The sequence below is a fragment of the Pistacia vera genome, unplaced genomic scaffold, assembly GCF_008641045.1.
Source record: "Pistacia vera cultivar Batoury unplaced genomic scaffold, PisVer_v2 Contig561, whole genome shotgun sequence".
In the NCBI taxonomy this organism is placed as follows: Eukaryota; Viridiplantae; Streptophyta; class Magnoliopsida; order Sapindales; family Anacardiaceae; genus Pistacia; species Pistacia vera.
Genome location: NW_022196403.1, coordinates 216,587 through 236,563, shown reverse-complemented (window position 1 = coordinate 236,563; position 19,977 = coordinate 216,587). Strand labels below are relative to the sequence as shown.

The 19,977-nt window shown below is 39.5% G+C and overlaps 2 protein-coding genes across 2 annotated transcripts; both read right to left on the bottom strand.

Moving 5' to 3' along the window:
• Positions 1–47: 47 nt before the first annotated feature.
• Positions 48–4,707, bottom strand: LOC116108295 (mannosyl-oligosaccharide glucosidase GCS1-like). Its single transcript, XM_031394547.1, has 12 exons — positions 4,566–4,707; positions 4,099–4,142; positions 2,930–3,083; positions 2,494–2,561; positions 2,146–2,295; positions 2,019–2,069; positions 1,721–1,777; positions 1,054–1,203; positions 845–936; positions 616–725; positions 473–536; positions 48–376 (listed from the first exon to the last, which is right to left on the bottom strand). The coding sequence occupies exons 1-12, from the start codon at positions 4,705–4,707 to the stop codon at positions 232–234; spliced, it is 1,227 nt and encodes a 408-aa protein (XP_031250407.1). The 3' UTR covers positions 48–231.
• An 8,653-nt stretch (positions 4,708–13,360) lies between these two features.
• On the bottom strand, positions 13,361–18,651 carry LOC116108294. Its single transcript, XM_031394546.1, has 3 exons — positions 18,358–18,651; positions 17,988–18,131; positions 13,361–15,181 (listed from the first exon to the last, which is right to left on the bottom strand). The coding sequence occupies exons 1-3, from the start codon at positions 18,649–18,651 to the stop codon at positions 13,361–13,363; spliced, it is 2,259 nt and encodes a 752-aa protein (XP_031250406.1).
• Positions 18,652–19,977: the final 1,326 nt, after the last annotated feature.

Here is a 19,977-nt window from a genome sequence, read left to right as displayed (position 1 = left end):
TAATGGGTATGAATAACTTAAAGACATTTACTATTTGGGGCTACACCTTTTAAATTTTAATTATCTTCTATAAGAGTTTTTTGTTTCTTCAATGTATACAGATGTGCTGATACTGGGTACCAGCGCTAATATAAAATTACTACCCCATGAAATAATCGTAGAGAGTTACTCTTGGTACAAAACTTGTTCTTGTTTCCCTTTTCTGTTGGCAAAAACTTCATATTAACGGATTTAACTCTCACTATAACCTTCAGCCATCATTAATAGCACAAGTGATGTCCAGCCAGTGAATACACGAGCACCTTTTCCTTTACCCTTTTTCTGATCATATTGTTCCCATAGAAACCCAGTCTGGTGGTAGTTGCTAACCACATTTCTGCAGGATCGAGGTAAAAAAAGGTTGGAACTAACTGACAAGTTCAGGTAAGGTGCAAGGATATATAGGTAGGCAAACTAGGCAATATGAAGTTACCTGATCAGATTGCTCCTTAATTCATCATATATTGCTTTCGCTCTGTCTCTATACGGTCCATTCACTGCAGGAATTTCAATCATTTAATTTAGGAGACTAAATGTCAGGGAAGGTAGATGTTTCAGGGTTGAAGGAATTTATACCTTGTGTGTAATGGTGGAGTGCAGAAAGAATCCTGTAATTCATGTTCATCCAAATTGGACCTCTCCAATAAGGTGGGTCATGCTCTGTGTTGCGTTTCATGTACATGGAGCTGTGGCATTTAAGATAACATTTTAGATTTAAGTAATTCTAGAATTAGTAACAAGCAAGATACTAAAAGGAAATTAATCATATAAGACATATGAGCAGGGGTAAATTATATAAAATCACCTTGTTTTGGCAAGCGAGCGGAGTCCATAATCAGTCCATAAGATACTCTTATTTGAAATGAGGTCAAGCTGTTTTTCCAGAATCCATGATTCCTGAATCAATCAATAAACATGAGTGGTCTGCTACCATGTTACAAATGATAACTACGGCAAGAGGTCTATCAAACTGATAAAAAATATTTTCAACATTAGATCTTCTATGCAGCTTACAGGTGGAATAATCTTCTCCATGAATGGAAAAAGGCTGACATAACCAATATGAGGAACAAATCTCAGCTCTGGCTTTTCTAGTACTTCCCTTACAAGCTCACGAGTTGGATGGTTATTTCCCACCTTTGTTTCTTTCCAACTTAAACGAACCTGGAATGATAGAACCAACAATCAGTACTAGTGGCAAATTTCAAAAGCTAAGGCATAGGTTTACAGATCATGGCTCAAAAATCTGTTTAGCAACAGATGCTCATCTACTTCTTGGTGGTAGAACAATAAGGACTGCAGCAAGTTAAACTTGGGCCTGCAACTCTACATCTTCGTTACATGCTACAGGCCTAGCAAATTGTAGTCCTAAATAAGCAACTGTCCCCTCAAGGACTGATATGCTCTAGGCCTAGCATGCAGAGAAATGGAAGAGCTTCTTTACATTTACACAAAAGCAAAAAATATTTCCAGATTTAAACATAACCACAAAATTGAATATACACTTAACTGGTGACCTTTGGAAAGCCGACGTCATTCAAATCTGTATATGGGTAAAATTATCTTAAAATATCTTTCACTAATGGTGGATTAAACATGCACCATCCAATTAGTAAGTGTGAGTATATTCAAGAAAACTGCTCTTTATTCTGACAGGAACGGTAACAGAAAAGCAGCATACCTTTTCTGTATGATTTCCATAATCAAAATAAGCTCCGTAAGCTGGATCAAAATGCATCTGGTAAAATGTCAAACACAGATGACATAAAAAGCTGAACTATGTCAGTGATTAGTCCAAAAGGTATGCTTTAAAACGTATCTAACTGATGTGTAGCCACAAGGATTTAATTATCTAGAACATTACACCAATATTACAATAGAGAAATTGTTTATATTACCATTACAAAGTACCATATGAAGCCATTTGAATGTGAAGGAATGAAAAACAATTTCAGACAGGATGATAAAGATGAACATACCTGATTCAGAATTTCAAAATCTGAAAGCAGCTTAGCTGTTGAACCATATTCCTGCATCATTTCATTTTCAAGGTCTATGAAGTTAAATATGGATTTAGTATTTAGAAAGGCTTGCTCATTATTATACCTTTTTTCGTTTGCTTTCCTTCGCAAACAAGTCAGCAATGGAATGCAGGGAATCTGCAGCAAGGAGCATCCAGCATCTAAGGTCCAAGTGACGTTCTTCTTCAGTAGGATGTGAAGAACGAGGATAATCATCCAGCCCAGAGGATAGAGTCTGGAGATGTCAGAAACAATATAAATTAACCAACTTATCTTCAACATCTGAAAATTTTCTGAACCAAATTTCATTTTGAGCATCAGTGACTAAACAAATTCAAGCGAAATGTGCAGGTTACCCTAGTTATAACCTCTAAACAGATCCAAAATCAAAACTATGAAAGGCCTTCAAATATAGAGTGCTGTAGAATTGAACCTTTGGATTTAGTTCACGTATTGTTGTGCTATCTCTTCCATGCCAAAAATAGCTGCTCATTTCCTTTCCTGCTTTTTAAATGTGATAACCCCAAATAAATGAGAAACTCAGAAAGACCAACATCCCAGCTCACTAAAAATGTAAATTGTCTTCTCTAAATCTCATAATCAATGATTCAATTGTACACCTCAAAGAACCTCTAACCATGATGACAGTCAAAAACTCAATAAAGTCTTAAGCCCAAGCCCTTTTTAAGGTTTACACAAATCCTATACCAGTATTCTACCAGAAAAATTCCTTTGAGATTAATAAATACTAAAATATCAATAACTTGTAACTCGATATCGAACAATGCAGGTAACCTTTAGAGCTAGAAACACACTGAAACTACAATCATATGTATTGCATGGAAGATTGAATAGAAACCCAGACTTACCTGACTGAGTAGTGTTGAACCAATGGAACCATCTTTCAAGGCGTATAAGAGCTCGCTCTAAAAAGGAAGAGATATCATTGCTTTCTGTAGCAGTAAATTTGTTTTTCTTCAAGCCATAAACTAGTTCTGAAAGGAGCAAATTTTCATACCATATCTCAGATCATGTATAAAGTACAACATTAATGTTCATCCAGACAATATGTGGATATGCGAAGTATACAAAGAAATAGTTTATCAAATTATCTAATCTCTGGTATTGAACAAGAAAAAAAAAAAAAAAAAATTGAAAACAAAATATCTGCTTTAATCATAGTAGCTTGGATACAGAGAAGACAACACAAGGAATCCAAGAACTTGTACATATGTGCTTTTGAGGATACTCACCTTCATAAGATCACAGAAATCTCTTCTGTTATTAAAAGGTAATTGTGTAAGAAAATAGTATATCTATGCAAGTCAGATCCATGCTAAGATGAAATTAAACTTTCAAGCACAGGCATATAATAATTTAACTGGAAACAAAGTTACCTTGTANAGCAGAAATGTAGTTAGTTTGTTTTCCTCATAAGAAAAGGAAAAATTCTCTGTATTTTATTGAATTGTTATCCTTGTACTTTTTTCATAACTTAGTAGCTTATACTATAACTAAGTGCAGAGTTACAAGGAGCCTCATAGATGCTTTGATGTCAGTTCATTCTCTCTCAAGCAGAAATTTTTATTTTTATTTTTTCCTGCTTTGAGCTTTCCTGATGATGTTGTAAAACATATACATCATTGGTCATGTCTAGTCAAGATCTATTCTGTCGATGTATTCCTCTTTCATAACCACCAATCACGATTCATAAACTTGTATTTCCTTATTGAGAGTCTTAGATAGAACAAGTACATTGTATCATCGGTATGCCATTCACTAAAACTTTACCAGGAAGGCATAGATTTAAAAAAAACCAACAATCATGGTGGTGGTTACTGATAAAATAAAAAATATAAAAATATATGAGACATGTTTTTATTAGACAGATGTACGGATGACGTAATACATCTATCCCGGTTAAGTTTTTTTTGGCATAATCTAGGTAATATAAAGCTCATATCAGAAAAGAATTTTAATATTTGGATCTGTATTTGCATTTAATAACAATTCTAGCTAGTAGCATATGATCAATTACTTGCATAATAGGTAACTTCATGCTCTTGAAATTTGCTTCAGCTTCTGAAAACCAAGAAATCGATAGCCGTGTTGGTGAAATAGTTAAAAATTGTTTCATTGAATGGTAATGCATATTCACTGATTTGAGCTTTTTTAGCTAAGAGATGAGAGAAAATTAAAAAAAAAAAATATCATTTAAAGGCAGAGAAAATGTTGAAACAGCATGCAAATGATTAAGAGATTGCTTGTACTACAATCTATATCCATTTCTCTGTCTCGGAAAATAAAATATGCATATGGAATGAAATAGTGATCTATTGTCCTAAAAATTATCTTTAATATAAGTCAATGTAATACTGTCAATACTTAAAACAATATACAGTTAAATGAACACAGCTTCAGAGCCATTCACAAATGAAAAGAATAGAAGAAAGAAAGAAATATATTAATCTTCATGTACAAAGGAATTTTAGAAACTAAACTTACCTTTTATATTGATGCCTTCCTGCTTGCAAATTCCCTTTTGTCCGGAGCAATTAATTGTAATTTTAGTAGGATCTGGCCTTGTGTCTGTGGATTTCATAGCTGCTATGCTGCTCTTTTGATGCATATCCAGAGCTGGCTGCATAACTAGGGGCAGTGTATTTATCATTTTTATTGATGCAATTCCAGCTATTAACTTGGACAATTGTGGATTTCATAGCTTCTTGTCTCCAGTTCCAGGGCTTCCGTAGCAGTTCTCTTGCTTGTTTTGCATCAAGTGACCTGGTACATGGCTATTACCAGTTTTCGCATTAGCATCCTGAACGGAACTACCTAAAGTTTCTGGCAGTTTAAAATCCGTCTTCCTGTCTTCAGCTTCAGGGCTTCCTTTGCTTTTCTTTACAGGGTTCACATAGCTGTTTCCTGCTTGTGTGGCCATAAGTGACCTGGTTTATTGTTGCCAACTGCTTTTGTTTTAGCATCCTGATCGGAGCTGCCCAAAGCTTCTGGCTGCTTAGAATCTACCTTCCTGTCTCCAACTCCAAGCCTTCCACTGCTTTTTTCTGCAGGGATTCCACAGCTGCTTTCTAGCTTGTTTTGCAATATGTGACCAGGTAAAAAGCTGCTACCAGTTTTCGCTCTAGCATCCAGAACAGAGCTGCCTAAAGTTTCCGACAGTTTAGGATCCATCTTCCTTTCTCCAGCTCCAGAGCTTCCTTTGCTTTTTCTGCAGGGCTTGCATAGCTGATTTCTTGCTTGTTTGGAAATAAGTGACCTGGTACAAAGCTGTTATCAGTTTTCGCTTTAGCATCCTGAATAGTTCTGCCTAAAGTTCCCGGCATTTTAGGATCCACCTTCTTGTCTCCAGCTCCAGGGCTTCCACTGCTTTTTTCTGTAGGGACTCTGTAGCTGCTTTCTTGATTGTTTTGCGATGTTTGACCTGGTATAAGGCTGCCACTAGTTTTTGCTTTAACCTCCTGAATGGTGCTGGCTGAAGCTTCCGGCAGTTTACGATCCACCTTCTTGTCTCCAGCTCCTTGGCTTCCACTGCTTTTCTCTGCAGAGCTTTGGTAGCTGTTTTCTTGCTTGTTTCGCAACAAATGATCCGGTTTAACGCTTTTACCAGTTTTCACTGCAGGATCCTGAACAGCATTGCTGAAAGTTTCCGAGAGTTTGGGATCCATTTTCTTGTCTCCAACTCCAGGATTTGCACTGCTCTTTCCTTTAGAGATTCCATAGAATTTTTCTTCCTTGTTTTGCAATAAGTGATCTGGTTTGCCAATAGGTTTCATATTAACATCCAGATAAGAGCTGCCCAATGCATTCCGCAGACTTGAATCCATTTTCTTTTCTCCAATTCCGGGGCTTTCTTTGCTTTTTCCTGCAGGGCTTGTTGAGCCGTTTTCTTGCTTGTTCTGCAACAAGTTAAGTGGTTTAAGGCTGCTAACAGGTTTTGCTATATTAACCTGATCAAAGCTGCCCAAACCTTCAGGATTTCTCCAAATCCGTGATTTCCATTGCTCTTTTCTGGCTGTACATTGCTAATCTTAAGTTTCATTTCTTTGTTGGCGTCTGGATTTTGTCCTGTAATTTCGTTGGCTTTATCTTTTGCTGCACCATCTTCTTGTTGTTTATAACCTGGAGAAGCAGTTCCTTTGTATCTGGTATTTTCTCCATTCTCAGCTTGAACCTGAGCAATCCTTTGAAGAAGCCTTTGCCAGCAATTTCGCTCAGGAACCGGAGGAGAAAGAAAATTATTAGGAGCCATATCTTGAGAATTTTTCACTGTTGTTGATTGACTGTCTACCGGAGCAGGACAAAAATTAGTAGAAGCCATATTTTAAGTTGCCTTAGTTTCAGTGATAGGCTGAATGTCTGCAGGAGGAGGATCTGGTTGAAGCTTTTCGGTTGCATTAGTTTCAACGATCGGCTGAATGTCTGCAGGAAGAGAATCTGGTTGAAGCTTTTCGGTTGCCTTAGTTTCAATGATCGGCTGAATGTCTGAAGGAGAAGGATCTGGTTGAAACTTTTGAGTCACCTCAGTTTCAATGATAGGCTGAATGTCTGCAGGATAAGGTCGAAGCTTTTGAGTTTCCTTAGTTTCACTGATCGACTAATTGTTCGAAGGAGGTTCTTGACTATGCTTTTTAGCAGCCATAGTTTCAGAAATGGTGCGCATGTGCACAGTTTGGAATCTGCGATCAATAAGAATTCTCTTGTCTTAAAATAAGGAAACACTGCACAAAATAATCTCAATGAACTTTACCTGAAAGAAATTTTTGCTTGGATTTAGTCCAAAACAATTGGTTTGTGTTTGCTGTGTTGTCAAGTTTCAAGATTCTTCTAAAATTGCTTAATTTCTTTGCAAATGACCTTAAGATGAGACATATTTTAGGATTGGTCTACACAAAGTTTTCTCTTATTTACCCAGAAGAAAAATATTTCTTCATTATTCTGTCCACACATATTTAAGCCAAATTTGGTGCAGCATACTTTAACATAATATCCTTATAAATCAGTAAAGCAGATGTTATCAGTTTGATTTCCTCATAGGAAAAGGAAAATTCTCTGTACTTTATTGATTTGTATCTTTGTTCTTTTCTCGTAACTTAGTAAGTTCTTGTAACTAAAGTTAAACTATACTAAGTAAAGAGTTACAAGGAGCCTCATTGATGCTTTGATGTCATTTCACCCATCTCAAGCAGGATTTTTTTTTTTTTTGTTTTTTTTCTTTCCTTTCCTGCTCTAGTCAAGATCTATCTTTTGATGCATTGCTTGCATAAAAGGGCTAGGGAAAGACAAATCCGATTATCAATTGCTTGCATAAAAGGTATAGAAAACTGATAACCGCAGTGCATAAATTCTACACCCTTAAGGGCGTAAAAAGCATTAGAAAGGTTTTTAAGGCAGAGGGACCACAAAGTACAGGTGTCATTGGGGGTGGATTCGGTTTTGGAGAATACAAATTGTGAGTAAGGTTATTGTGAAAAGGAAATTAGTATATATTCAGGAGAGTTGTAGTGCAAAACACTTTTGATTTTGGGTTGATAAAACTGGAGCTCCTGGCTCCTCAATGCCAGGGTGTTAGATATTTCTAATGCTCATCTGTTCTATTTTCATCCATTTCTTCTGTTTAATAAAAGTAGTGCAGGATTCATTTGTGTCTTGAGTTGTGATTGATGTGTGAGAATATTACTGGTTGGGAGTTGTTTGATTTAAATCTGCAGTGGTTGTATCAATTGGTATCAAAGCCAAGTTGGGGAATGGTTAAATCCAAAATGGAAACTAGGAGGATATGTGGAGAAGGAGATGAATACAGTAAAGGAAGACAAGGATCCTTGAAAATTGACATGGGTATGTGAAAGAATATTTGACAGAAATGGGGGAGTTAATGCGCATGAGAGAAGAGAGGGAAGGAAGAAGAGAACAAGAACGAGAAAACTTCTTTATCGGCAGAGCCGAGTGCTAGTAGAGATAAGGTTCAAACGTGAAGACAGTGGGAAAGACAAAAAGAAACAACTGGAAGCTGGAGTTACCCATCTTTATGGAGATCCATTTGGATGGTCCTTCAGGGCGATCGCTACTTCACCATCAATCATTTCCAAGAGACAGAAATGGTGGAAGCAGCAGCAGTTTGCATGGGGGAAGAGCTTTAAGCTGGTATCAATGGGTCGAATCCAGAACACCTTTTCAGTCTGGGGGAAACCTTCAAAATAGCCTTGATCGACCGTTTTCGACCATCTTTTAAAGGATCAGCATATGGGCTTTAGTGGCCTTGAAACAAGGGACATTTACCGCTAGATGGAACAATTCGAATCTAGTGCAGCACCATTGAAAGACCGGGTGATGAAATGCTTAGGGAATTTTCGCGAATGGCTTAAAAGAAGATATAAAAGCTGAGCTTCGTTTGTCTCAGCCAAATACTTTTTTGGCTGATGGATCAAGCCCACAGGATTGAGGAGAGGAATTGGATATTGGATAAACAAAGGCCCAAGCCATTTAGAAACATAATGGTCTGGGGAGCCTTATTCACGGGTCGCCCAAACCCGGAACTCCCAAGAACAAATTGGTCGACCTTCAGTGCAAGACCACCAGATCCTTCATCGTTAACGTCAAACTTCAACAAAACCACCGAACAAAAAGAGAAGTCACTGAGTCTGTGGGGTCCGTCAACCGATCTGATAATTTTTGGCGGCTTTCTGATGCTGATATGTAGTATAAGCGAGAGCGTGGGCTCTGTTACCGCTGCGACGAGAAGTATGGACCAAACCCACCGATGTAAAAACAAGTCTCTGCAGGTGTTTTTACTCCTGGATACACGACGCACCCACCCACCGGAGAATGGAACAGAAACTGACGAAGAAACCCACGGTGAAGGTAAATCTCTAGCCCTTTCGATGAACTCCATTGTGGGTATTTCTTCGGGAAAAACCTTGAAATTACAGGGGAGATTGGGAATGAAAGGGGTGTGTTTTGGTGGATAGTGGGGCTTCCCACAATTTTGTGTCCCATGGGGTCGTACAAAAGTTAGGGCTGAAGGTGGATAAGGAAGCCTTTTGGAGTAATGGTTGGGATGGATTACCATTCGGGGAAAGGGAATTTGTAAGGCAGTGAGGTTGAAACTACAGGGAATTGAAATACAGCAAGAGTTTTTCCTTTTGAATTAAGGGGCAGACGTGGTTTTAGGGGTTACATGGCTGAGTAGCTTGGGGGATGTGAGTGCCAATTGGCAAGAATTAACTATAGAGTTTGACTGGGAAGGGAAAGGTGAAATTGAGAGGGGATCCCCTACTGGTAAAGACGAGGTATCACTGAAGACTATGGTTAGGACTCTCCGTCTGCCAGAAATGGGTATGTGGTGGAATTTGGGTCCATAGGATTGAAGGAGAGCCAATACAGGAGGAAACTGACCCGGTAATCGAATTAATAGACAGGTACCCACAATTGTTTGACCAGATCCTAAATTACCACCCCGTAGACCCATGACCATGCCATAGAACTTCACCCAGGTTCCAAACCACCCAATATCCGACCCTACAAATACCCGTATTTCAAAGAATGAAATCGAGAGGTTGGTTGGGGAAATGTTGTCTGCAGGGATTATCCACCTACGTCAGCCCATATGCCAGCCCTGTTCTATTGGTCAAAAGAAGGATGGAAGTTGGCGATTCTGTGTGGATTCAGGGCATTAAACGATATTACCATACCCGACAAATTCCCAATACCTACCATTGAAGAAACTTGATGAATTATCCGGGGCACCATTTTCACTAAACTGGACCTAAAGTCAGGGTATCATCAAATTCGGTGCGAGAGGTTGATGTTCCCAAAACAGCCTTTCGCACACATGAGGGGCATTACGAGTTCCTTGTGATGCCTTTTGGCCTCACTAATGCACCCTCCACATTTCAAGCCTTAATGAACTCAGTATTTAAGCCAGTTCTCCCTTTTGGCCTCACTAATGCACCCTCCACATTTCAAGCCTTAATGAACTCAGTATTTAAGCCAGTTTCTCCGTAAATTTATCCTGGTCTTCTTTGATGATATCCTTGTGTATAGCCCCTGCCTAACCACACACATTCGCACTTACAAGTCACCTTTCAGATTTTGCAGGAACACAATCTGGTGGTAACAGAAAAAGTGCTCCTTTGGCCAATCTAAGCTGGAATATTTGGGTCACCTAGTCTCGGAAACGTTAAGGCAGATCCGAAAAGATTGAAGCCATGGTATCCTGGCCGCGACCGTAAATGTGAAGGGATTGAGAGGTTTCCTTGGGCTGACAGGTTATTATCAGAGGTTCGTAAAGGGTTTATGGGTCAATTGCTCACCCCTTACTCAGTTGTTAAAGAAGGACTTTTTCACTTGGAATGATTCAGCTCAATCAGCTTTTGATAGACTCAGGAAGCCATGACTACCATCCCTATTTTAGCAGTTCCAGATTTCACACGCCCCTTTGAAATTCAGACAGTGCATCAGGAGGTCTCGGGGCTGTTTTGGTACAGCAGTCTCGCTCGATAGCTTTCTCAGCAAGGCATTCTCCCCTACAGCTAAGTTGAAATCGGTTTACGAGCGTAATTTGATGGCCATTGTTTTTGCAGTTAGGAAATGGAGTCACTATCTGTTGGGCAGAAAATTCCTTATCAAAACTGATCACGCAGCCTCCAGTTTTTTAACGATCAACGATCAAAAACTGCCAACAACACAAATGGATCTCCAAGTTATGGGTTTTACCTTTGACATTCGTACTACCCAGGGGCTTCCAACCGAGTAGCAAGATGCCTCTTTCCAAAGAGAAGATGGGAACGGAAGTGGCACACCTTTCAGCCTTATCTACGGTACAGTTTTCTGATTTGAGGAGATGGCCATGGAAGCACAAGCAGATCCGAAACTCAGGGAAATCATTCAGGATCTTCTCCTTGACTCTTCTAGCCACCCAACTATCGAATCAACAAAGGCTGCCTATTCTATAAGGACAGGCTAGTTATTCCAAAAGGGTCCGATTTGTTTCCAGTTTACGAACGAATTCCATCAGAGTCCTATTGGAGGTCCCTCGGGTTTCTTCCGAACCTACAAAAGAGTATCTCAGTAGTTTACTGGGAGGGTATTCGGGTATATACAAAGCTTCTTAAAACCTGTACCCCCTGTCACTGAATAAGCAGTCGTCGTTAAAACCTGCCGGACTCCTCCAGCCTCTTCCCATTCCAGAACAGGTGTTTGAGGATATCTCTATGACTTTATAGGGGGACTACCACGTTCAAAGGGTGTGGATACCATCTTTGTTATCGTTGACCGTCTAACCAAGTACAGCCCCTTCTTTAGTCTCGGCCACCCATACAATGCAAAGGATGTCGCCCCATATTTGTTAAGAAGTGGTCCGTCTACACGGTTTTTCCCAATTCCATTGTTTCTACAGAGATAAACTCTTTATGAGTCTTTTGGCAAGAGTTGTTCAAGGCTGTCGGTACTGTTCTGAAATTTAGTTCGGCTTACCATCCGCAGACCGATGGGCAAACGGAGGGGGTCAATAGGTGCCTCGAAGCGTATCTTCGCTGTTTCTGTAGTGCTCAGCCCCCCGTCAGTGGCCTAACTGGCTTACCTGGGCAGAATATTGGTACAATACAACCTACCACGGGTCCATCCAATGACGCCTTTCAAAGCCCTCTATGACGAGATCCTCCCACCCTTTTAAATTTCACAGACTGTCCATCCGTGTGGAAGATATCAATGTCCAACTGACAGAACGTAATGCCATATTGGGAGAACTAAGGACAATTTAGTGGCGCTCAAACTCGCATGAAAACAATGCTGATCTTCACCGGCGAGATGATTGTGTCCAGCCTGGTGACTCAGTTTTCTTGAAGCTTCAGCCCTACAGTTTAAGTCTCTTGCCCGAAAAATGAACGAGAAACTCAGCCCCCGTTTCTACTCTCCTTACCCTGTTCTGGAACGCATAGGACCAGTGGCTTATAAATTGGATCTGCCTGCCACACCCGCATTCATCCTGTATTCCATATTTCTCAGCTCAAGAGGAGCTTACATCAGTCGGTACCCATCCAACCCCTTCCTGACCACTCTCTGAAGATATGGAATTAATGGTCCAACCATACTGTTCTTGTGGCGTCCTGTCTGGGGTCCTAAAGAGGTTCTCATCAGATGGCAGCATTTACCTGATTTTGAAGCAACCTGGGAACCATATGAAGTGATCCGATTACAGTTCCCACAATTTCACCTTGAGGACAAGGTGAATCTTCAAGGAGGGGGTATTGATAAGCCGACAGTGCATAAAGTCTACACCCTTAAAGGGCGTAAAAAGCATTAGAAAGGTTGTTAAGGCAGAGGGACCACAAAGTACAGGTGTCATTGGGGGTGGATTCGGTTTTGGAGAATACAAATTGTGTGAGTAAGGGTAATTGTGGAAAAAGGGAATTAGTATATATTCAGGGAGAGTTGTAGTGCAAAGACACTTTTGATTTTGGGTTGATAAAACAGTGGAGGCTCCTGGCTTCTCGAAATGCCAGGGTGTTAGGATATTTCTAATGCTCATCTGTTCTATTTTCATCCATTTCTTCTGTTTAATAAAAGTAGTGCAAGGGATTCATTTGTGTCTTGAGTTGTGATTGATTGTGTGTCGACTGAATTGTGTGAGAATTATTACTGGTTGGGAGTTGTTTGATTTAAATCTGCAGGTGGTTGTATCAAAAACTTTCTACATTACATGTCACATGCCAGTAAAAAGGGCTGGGGAAGAGACAAATCTGATTATTACATTCAGCTTTAGAAAACAAAGAAATCAAAAGAGATATTGTTGAAACAGTTAAAGTCTCTCATTGAATAGTAATGAAAATTCACTGACTAGAGACTTGGTTGGCTAAGAAAGGAGACTAACTTCAACAAGATCATATGGCAGAAAACATATATAAAGAGCATGCAAATGATTATGAGATTGCTTGCAGTACAATCCAAATACATTTCTCTGTTCGGAAAATAAAAGATGCATATGAAATGAAATAGTGATCTGGTGTCCAAATTGATATCATAAATATAAGTCAATGTAATCCTGTCAATACTAACAATATACCGATAAATGAACAAAGCCATTCACAAACGAAAAGAATAGAAGAAAGAGAGAAAGATATTAATCTTCATGTACAAAGGACTTTTAGAAACTAAACTTATCTTTTGTGTTCATGTCTTCCTGCTTGGGAATTCCCTTTTGTCCGGAGCCATTACTTGTAATTCTAATAGGATCTGGCCTTTGTGTCCTGATGCATTTCATAGCTGCTATCTTGTTTGTAAACTCATTTTTGCTGCTCTTTTGATGGGTATCCGGAGCTGGCTACATAACTCTTTTGTTGTTCCTTTGACAGGTATTGTGCTCCTTGTCCGGGGCTGCTAAAATGTGTGAGCATTGGAGAGCTTGCTCTTGTATTTGTTTGGTTTTCATAGTTATTTTCTTGGTTGGAAAAACCCTTTTGCTGCTCTGATGATGTAGGCGCAACGATACTCTTTGTTGTCATATTATCTACGTTTTTGTAGCTTGGATGCTTAACAATATCCTTTTGTTTCTCATTCCTAGCCGGTAGATTTGCTTTTCCCTGCTCTTCCGATGAATGTTCGAAGCCACTAATGGTTAACTTCTGGGGCTTGGGATCCTTAAACTTGCCATTTTTATTGATGTCTTCTTGCTTGACATCTCCTCTTGGTGGGGCATTGTGAACCAATTGTTCAGGGCTGCTGGTTCCTTGCTTGTTCTGCAACAGGTGATCTGGTTTAATGGTGCTAACAGTTTTCGCCTTAGCATTCTGATCAGAGATGCGTAAATCTTCTGGCAGTTTAGGGTCCATTTTCTTCTCTCCAACTCCAGGTCTTCCATAGCTGTTTTCTTTCTTGTTTTGCAGTTCAGGTTTAAGGCTGGTGACAGTTTTTGATTTAGCATCCTGATGAGAGCTGCCTGAAGCGTCTGGCAGTTCAGAGTACACCTGCTTGTTTCCAATTCCAGGGCTTCCATAGCCATTTTCTTGATTGTTTTGCAACAAGTGACCTGGTATATGGCTGCTACCAGTTTTCGCTTTAGCATCCTGAACCGAGCTGCCTGTTTCTGGCAGTTTAGAATCCTTCTTCCTGTTTTCAGATCCAGGACTTTCTTTGCTTTTCTCTGCAGGGCTTGCATAGCTATTTTCTTGCTTGTTTTGAAACAAGTGACCTGGTACAAGGCTGCTACCAGTTTTTGCTTTAGCATCCTGGACATAGCTGCCTATAGTTTCTGGCAGATTAGAATCCATCTTCCGGTCTCCAGCTCCAGGGCTTCCTTTGCTTTTCTCTCCAGGGGATGCATAGCTGATTTCTTGCTTGTTTGGCAATAAGTGACCCGGTACAAGGCTGCTAACAGGTTTTGTTTTAGCATCTTGTACAGAGATGCCTAAAGCTTCCGGCTGTTTAGAATCCATCTTCCTGTCACCAACTCCATTGCTTCCACTGCTTTTTTCTGCAGGGATTCTATAGCTACTTTCTTGCTTGTGTTGCAATATGTGATCTGGTATGAGGCTGCTACCATTTTTCGCTTTAGCATCCTGAATAGTGCTGCCTAAAGCTTCCGGCTGTTTAGAATCTACCTTCTTGTCTCCAACTCCATGGCTTCCACTGCTTTTTTCTTCAGGGACTCTGTAGCTGCTTTCTTGCTTGTTTTGCAATATGTGACTTGGTATAAGGGTGCTACCATTTTTCGCTTTAGCATCCTGAATAGTGCTACCTAAAGCTTCCGGCTGTTTAGAATCTACCTTCTTGTCTCCAACTCCATGGCTTTCACTGCTTTTTTCTTCAGGGACTCTGTACCTGCTTTCTGGTTGTCCATTGATAATCTTTTCTTGTTTTTTATGACCAGGCGCTGCAGTTCCTGAAGATGTTGTATTTTCTCCATTCGCAACTTGAACCTGAGAACTTTTTTTGCCACAAACCTTTTCACGAAGCCTTTGCCAGCAATTCCGCTTAGTAGGAGGTATTTCTGTAGTTTGTTCGTCTGCAGGAGAAGGCTCTGGAGGAGAATCTTTACGTAGCATTCTACTGGCCATAATTTGAGAAATGATGAGTTTTAGCTCAGTTGGCTCCGCAATTTCCCTTGTCTATAACAATTAAGAAACCCTGTAGAAACTCAATGATCTCAAGGGAACTTTACCTGAGAATATTTTTGCTTGAATTTACTCCAAGACAATTTTTTAGTGTGTGCTGCGTTGTCAAGTTTCCAAGATTCTTCCATTAAAAATTGCTTAATTGCATATGATCCTTGAAAGTAAACTGATGGAGACGGGACAAGCAAGGAACAGAAACCCAAAAGGGATATATTCAGATGCATTATCAGAAATATAATTAATATATTCATCGAGGGATAAGATTCTAAATATCTGTAATTGCAATAACAAGAATCATCAAATTAAGAATAATAATGGAAAGAACTTGTACCTTTAGTATAGAAAAGAATTTGAGAAATTTTTTGAAACATGAAGTAAATATTTAACATTTGTATCTGCACTTTGAGTTTCTGTGTCGAAAACTTTTTGCCTTAGTAACAAAGCTAGAGAAAGAGCAGTGAATAATATCAATCTATGAGACTTAGAGCACTGGCAAGTTTATCCATTGCTACTTCTAGGATTGGTGTTTTCTGTACTAAGAATTCCTGTGTATTGCAGAAATATTTATGCAGAAAACTTTTCTGGAATGCTTTATTTTTTTAATTTTTGCTGTGATTTGATGAGATTATTGTTGAAATCACATGAACCACATACAATCAGGTGTATGATTCTGTACTATTAAATCGGCATCTGGAAGGGATAAAGCTGAAGCATCAGTTTGATTTACCCAGAAGCAAAAACAATTTCATACACTGATAAGGAAGGATAAGAACCTTTTTTGAATTGTATTCCATACTTTATAAAAGTTACACAAACAATCCAAAGCTTGCAAAAAGGTCTTAAAGGAGTTGCATTAATGAGAAATTAGAAGGAAATTCGAAATCGCTCCTGATCTTAGATTTACTTGAATTTTGAAGGATTTTGTAAGCTTTAAGCATTATTATATACTCGGATAAGAAGTCAGTTCTGAAGTCAATTTGTTGATTTAACTTCTTATCAAGGAACTTCAGCTAATGGAAATCAAGAAACCAAAAGTTGTAACGGTTAATTGTACCGCTGATTGTGAACAGATGGTGATCTATTGTCCAAATTATTTATATAAAAGATGCTTTTCAAGATAAAAAGCACCATTGGAGATGCTCTAAGATTGATTCTTGATAAGGGAAGGCAGTTAAACAATACACTTTTTGAATGAATAAAGCTATTCCTGAGGAACCCGAGCCATCTACAAATGAAAAGAATAAAAGAAAGACTAAAATAAATCTTCATGTACAAATGACTTTTAGAAGCTAAACTTATCTTTTGTGTTGATGTCTTCCAGCTTGTGAATTTCGTTTTGTCCAGAGCCACTACTAGTAAGTTTAGTAGGATCTGGCCTTTGTGTACTTACGGATTTCATGGCTGCTATTGAAAAATTGTGAAGCCTACGGTGCCGTTTTTTCTGGAACAGAACGCTGCCATTGGTTCACTTAATCCTGGACGTGGATACAAGTCAGATCATGCGGCTCTCATTATTTTGCTGGTGAACGGTATAAAAGAAAGGGAGACTGCAGAACAAGTTGGTTTTGCATGAAAACAAAGAAGAGAAACAGATGAAAGAAAGAGAACCGATACTGGAAAATAATGCTCTGTTTATGATTCAAAAAACAGGGATAGATTTATACAAGCACCCGCCACTGTTCCACCTAATGGTTTTACACATTTGAAATTTAAACACAATACTTCAACTAATAAACGTATAGGCAGGAGAAAATATTACATTTAATCAAACCTAATACACCTAAACACATCACTTAATCATTCCTAAAACAGTGACCAAAAACTGCTTCTGCATGAACAGTGGGAGTCCAACCGGCGGCAAAACATGCAGTTTAAATTTTGTCAACTTTATCATTTCCAGCATGGTGTCACATTCAACAGAACAGTTCAAGGTCTTTTTCTCTCTTGTATTTTTTCGATTGAGCAGATATCTCTTGGGTTAGGGGTTTATTCACTTTAGGGAATCTCTCTGTAAATCTGGACAGAATTTGGGTGAAGGTTGCGTTTCCTTCAAGGGCTAGAGTAGTTCTCTAGAGTCTAGGATTTTACAGAGTAAAAGGGTTAGAGTGATTAAGCCTGGGTTTGCATCTCTGTGTGAATAGCAGATCAAGATTGTAGTTTCTTGTAACTTTGTTGATAATCCTAGTGCAGTGAGTCTCCTTATTTCGGAGTTCAACGTGGATGTAGTCTATCCAACATTGGATAGGTGAACCACGGTAAAAGATTGTTTTTGTGTGTGTGATTGTTTCTTGCTTTAATATTGATTAGTTTTAGGTTTGATCAATTTGGACTCAAATCACTACCGCTATCTTGCTTGTAAACTCCATTTTGCTGCTCTTTTGATGGATATCGGAGCTGGCTGCATGACTTGGACCTGTATTTTTATCAATTTTTTTTGACCGCCCTCTTGACTTGAAACACTCTTACTCTTTTGTTGTCCCTTTGATAGGGATTGTCCTCCTTGTCCATGGCTGCTTGAGTTTGTAATCATTGGGGGGCTTGGTCTTGTGTTCATTTGTTTTCATTGCTATTTCTTTTTTGCACACCCCTTTTGCTGCTCTAACGATGTAGTCAAAACATACTCCTTGTTGTCTTTTGAGGGCTGGTGTCTAAGAATATTACCTTTGGTTTTGAAGTTTGATTGCTTAACAATATCCTTTTGTTTCTCATTCTAGCCATAGTCCTGCTTTTAGCTGCTCTTCTGATGAAGGTTCAAATCCACTAATGGTTAAATTTTGGGGCTTGGGATCCTTAAACTTGCCATTTTTGTTGATGCTTCTTGCTTGACATCTCCTTTTGGTGGAGACTTGTGAACCACTGTTGTGGGCTGCTGGCTCCTCGCTTGTTTTGCAACAGTTACCTGGTTTAACGGTGCTAACGTTTTCGCTTTAGCACTCTGATCAGACTGCGTAAATCTTCAGGCAGTTTAAATTCCAGATTCTTCTCTCAACTCCAGGGCTTCCATAACTATTTCTTTTCCTATGTTGTAATTCTGGTCTGAAGCTGCTGACAGTTTTTGATATAGCATCCTGATAGAGCTGCCTGAAGCATGCAGCAGTTTAGATCCACCTTCTTCTCTTCAACTCTAGGGCTTCCACAGCTGATCTCTTGCTTGATTTGCAACAAGTGACCTGGTAAAAGGCTGCTACCAGTTTTTGCTTTAGCATCCTGAACAGAGCAACCTGAAGCTCGGCAGTTTTGAGTCCACTTCCTTTCTCCATTTCCAGGGCTCCCATAGCTGTGCTCTTGGTGTTTTGCAACAAGTGACCTGGTATAAGGCTGCTAGCAGTTTTTGTTTTAGCTCCTGAAGAGAGCTTCCAAAAGTTTCCCGGCAGTTTAGAATCTATCATCTTGTCTCCAACTCCAGGACTTCCTTCGCTTTTTTCTGCAGGGATTCCATAGCTGCTTTCGTGCTGTTTTTGCATACGTGACCTGGTCACGAGACTGCTACCAGTTTTTGCTTTAGCATCGCGAACCAAGCTGCCTAAAGTTCTTGCAGTTTAAGATCCATCTTCCTTTCTCCAGCTCCTGGGCTTCCTTTGCTTTTTTCTACAAGGCTCCCATAGCTGTTTTCTTGCGGTTTTGCAACAAGTGCCTGGTACAAGGCTGCTGCCAGTTTTCGCTTAACATACTGAAGAGAGCTGTGTAAAGTTTCTGCACATTTAGGAACAACCTTCTTGTCTCCCTCCAAGCTTCCACTGTTTTTTTCTTTGCAGCTTTGGTATTTATTTCTTGCAAGAAGTGTCCATTTAAAGTTGCTACTGTTAGTGTTTTGTAAATGCCGGTTGTCCAAAGAAAGAGAGAGAATGAATAAAAACTGGACTACTTTTCATTGACAGAAAACTGAATATAACATGCTGTTGTTCAATGTTCCAACTACTGTCGAACTTTCACTTAATCTCAGCTAAACCACTCACTTCTAACAACTTCAAACAACTTCATTACAATAAGCTGAGTCAACTAATTCAAATTAACACTAAAATATACAGAAGGACTTAAGTTACTGAACTTCAGAACAGCACCATGCACGTCCATCCACAGCAGCAAACAGCTTCAACTTACAGCAAATCTTACTTCCAGCACAGCACCAATCTTCAACACTCCACTTGGTGCTTTGGCTGGAAACACCAAGTTTTAGCCTAAAGGCTTCAAACTTGGATTTGCACAATGCCTTTGTCATTTTGTCAGCAACCTGATCTTCCCCCTTCAGTGCATTAAGGTTACTTCCCCACTCTGTTCGCTTCCCTACAGCATGATACTTATCTTAATATGCTTAGTTCTGCCGTGGAGTACAGGATTCTTTGCCATTGCAACAGCTGACTGGTTATCACATAGGATCAGCGTAGGACTTTCTTGCACTTGGTGCAAGTCATCCAACATTTTCCTCAGCCACACAGCCTGGTTCACTGCTGCTGCAGCAGAGACATATTCAGCTTCAGTAGTAACTATGCCACAATCTCTTGCTTCCTTGATAGCCAACTGATTGCACCCTTATTAGATAAAACACATAACCAGAGGTGCTCTTGCATCATCCGGGATCCAGCCCAATCACTGTCAGTGTACCCCAACAATTTCAGACTTTCAGCCTTCTTAAACAATGCCTAACATGATGGTTGCCTTTACATACTCAGCACACGTTTTGCAACCTTAAGGTGCAATTCACTTGGTTGCTCATAAACCTTGAGAGATAACTTGCTGTGAACATAATGTCAGGTCTGGTGGCTGTATAATACAACAGACTTCCCACTAAG

What these genes read in the sequence shown, in the direction of transcription:
- LOC116108295 (XM_031394547.1), bottom strand. Translation starts at nt 4,707, where the DNA reads ATGCAGCCAGCTCTGGATATGCATCAAAAGAGCAGCATAGCAGCTATG. An exon ending in TACGTGAACTAAATCCAAAG is followed by an intron (nt 2,296 to 2,493) that starts GTTCAATTCTAC and finishes TGACATCTCCAG; the next exon opens with ACTCTATCCTCTGGGCTGGA. An exon ending in ATTTTGAAATTCTGAATCAG is followed by an intron (nt 1,778 to 2,018) that starts GTATGTTCATCT and finishes ACATTTTACCAG; the next exon opens with ATGCATTTTGATCCAGCTTA.
- LOC116108294 (XM_031394546.1), bottom strand. Translation starts at nt 18,651, where the DNA reads ATGCAAAAACAGCACGAAAGCAGCTATGGAATCCCTGCAGAAAAAAGC. An exon ending in TGGTAGCAGCCTTTTACCAG is followed by an intron (nt 18,132 to 18,357) that starts GTCACTTGTTGC and finishes AGATTTACGCAG; the next exon opens with TCTGATCAGAGTGCTAAAGC. An exon ending in AAGAAGCATCAACAAAAATG is followed by an intron (nt 15,182 to 17,987) that starts GCAAGTTTAAGG and finishes TAATTGTTATAG; the next exon opens with ACAAGGGAAATTGCGGAGCC.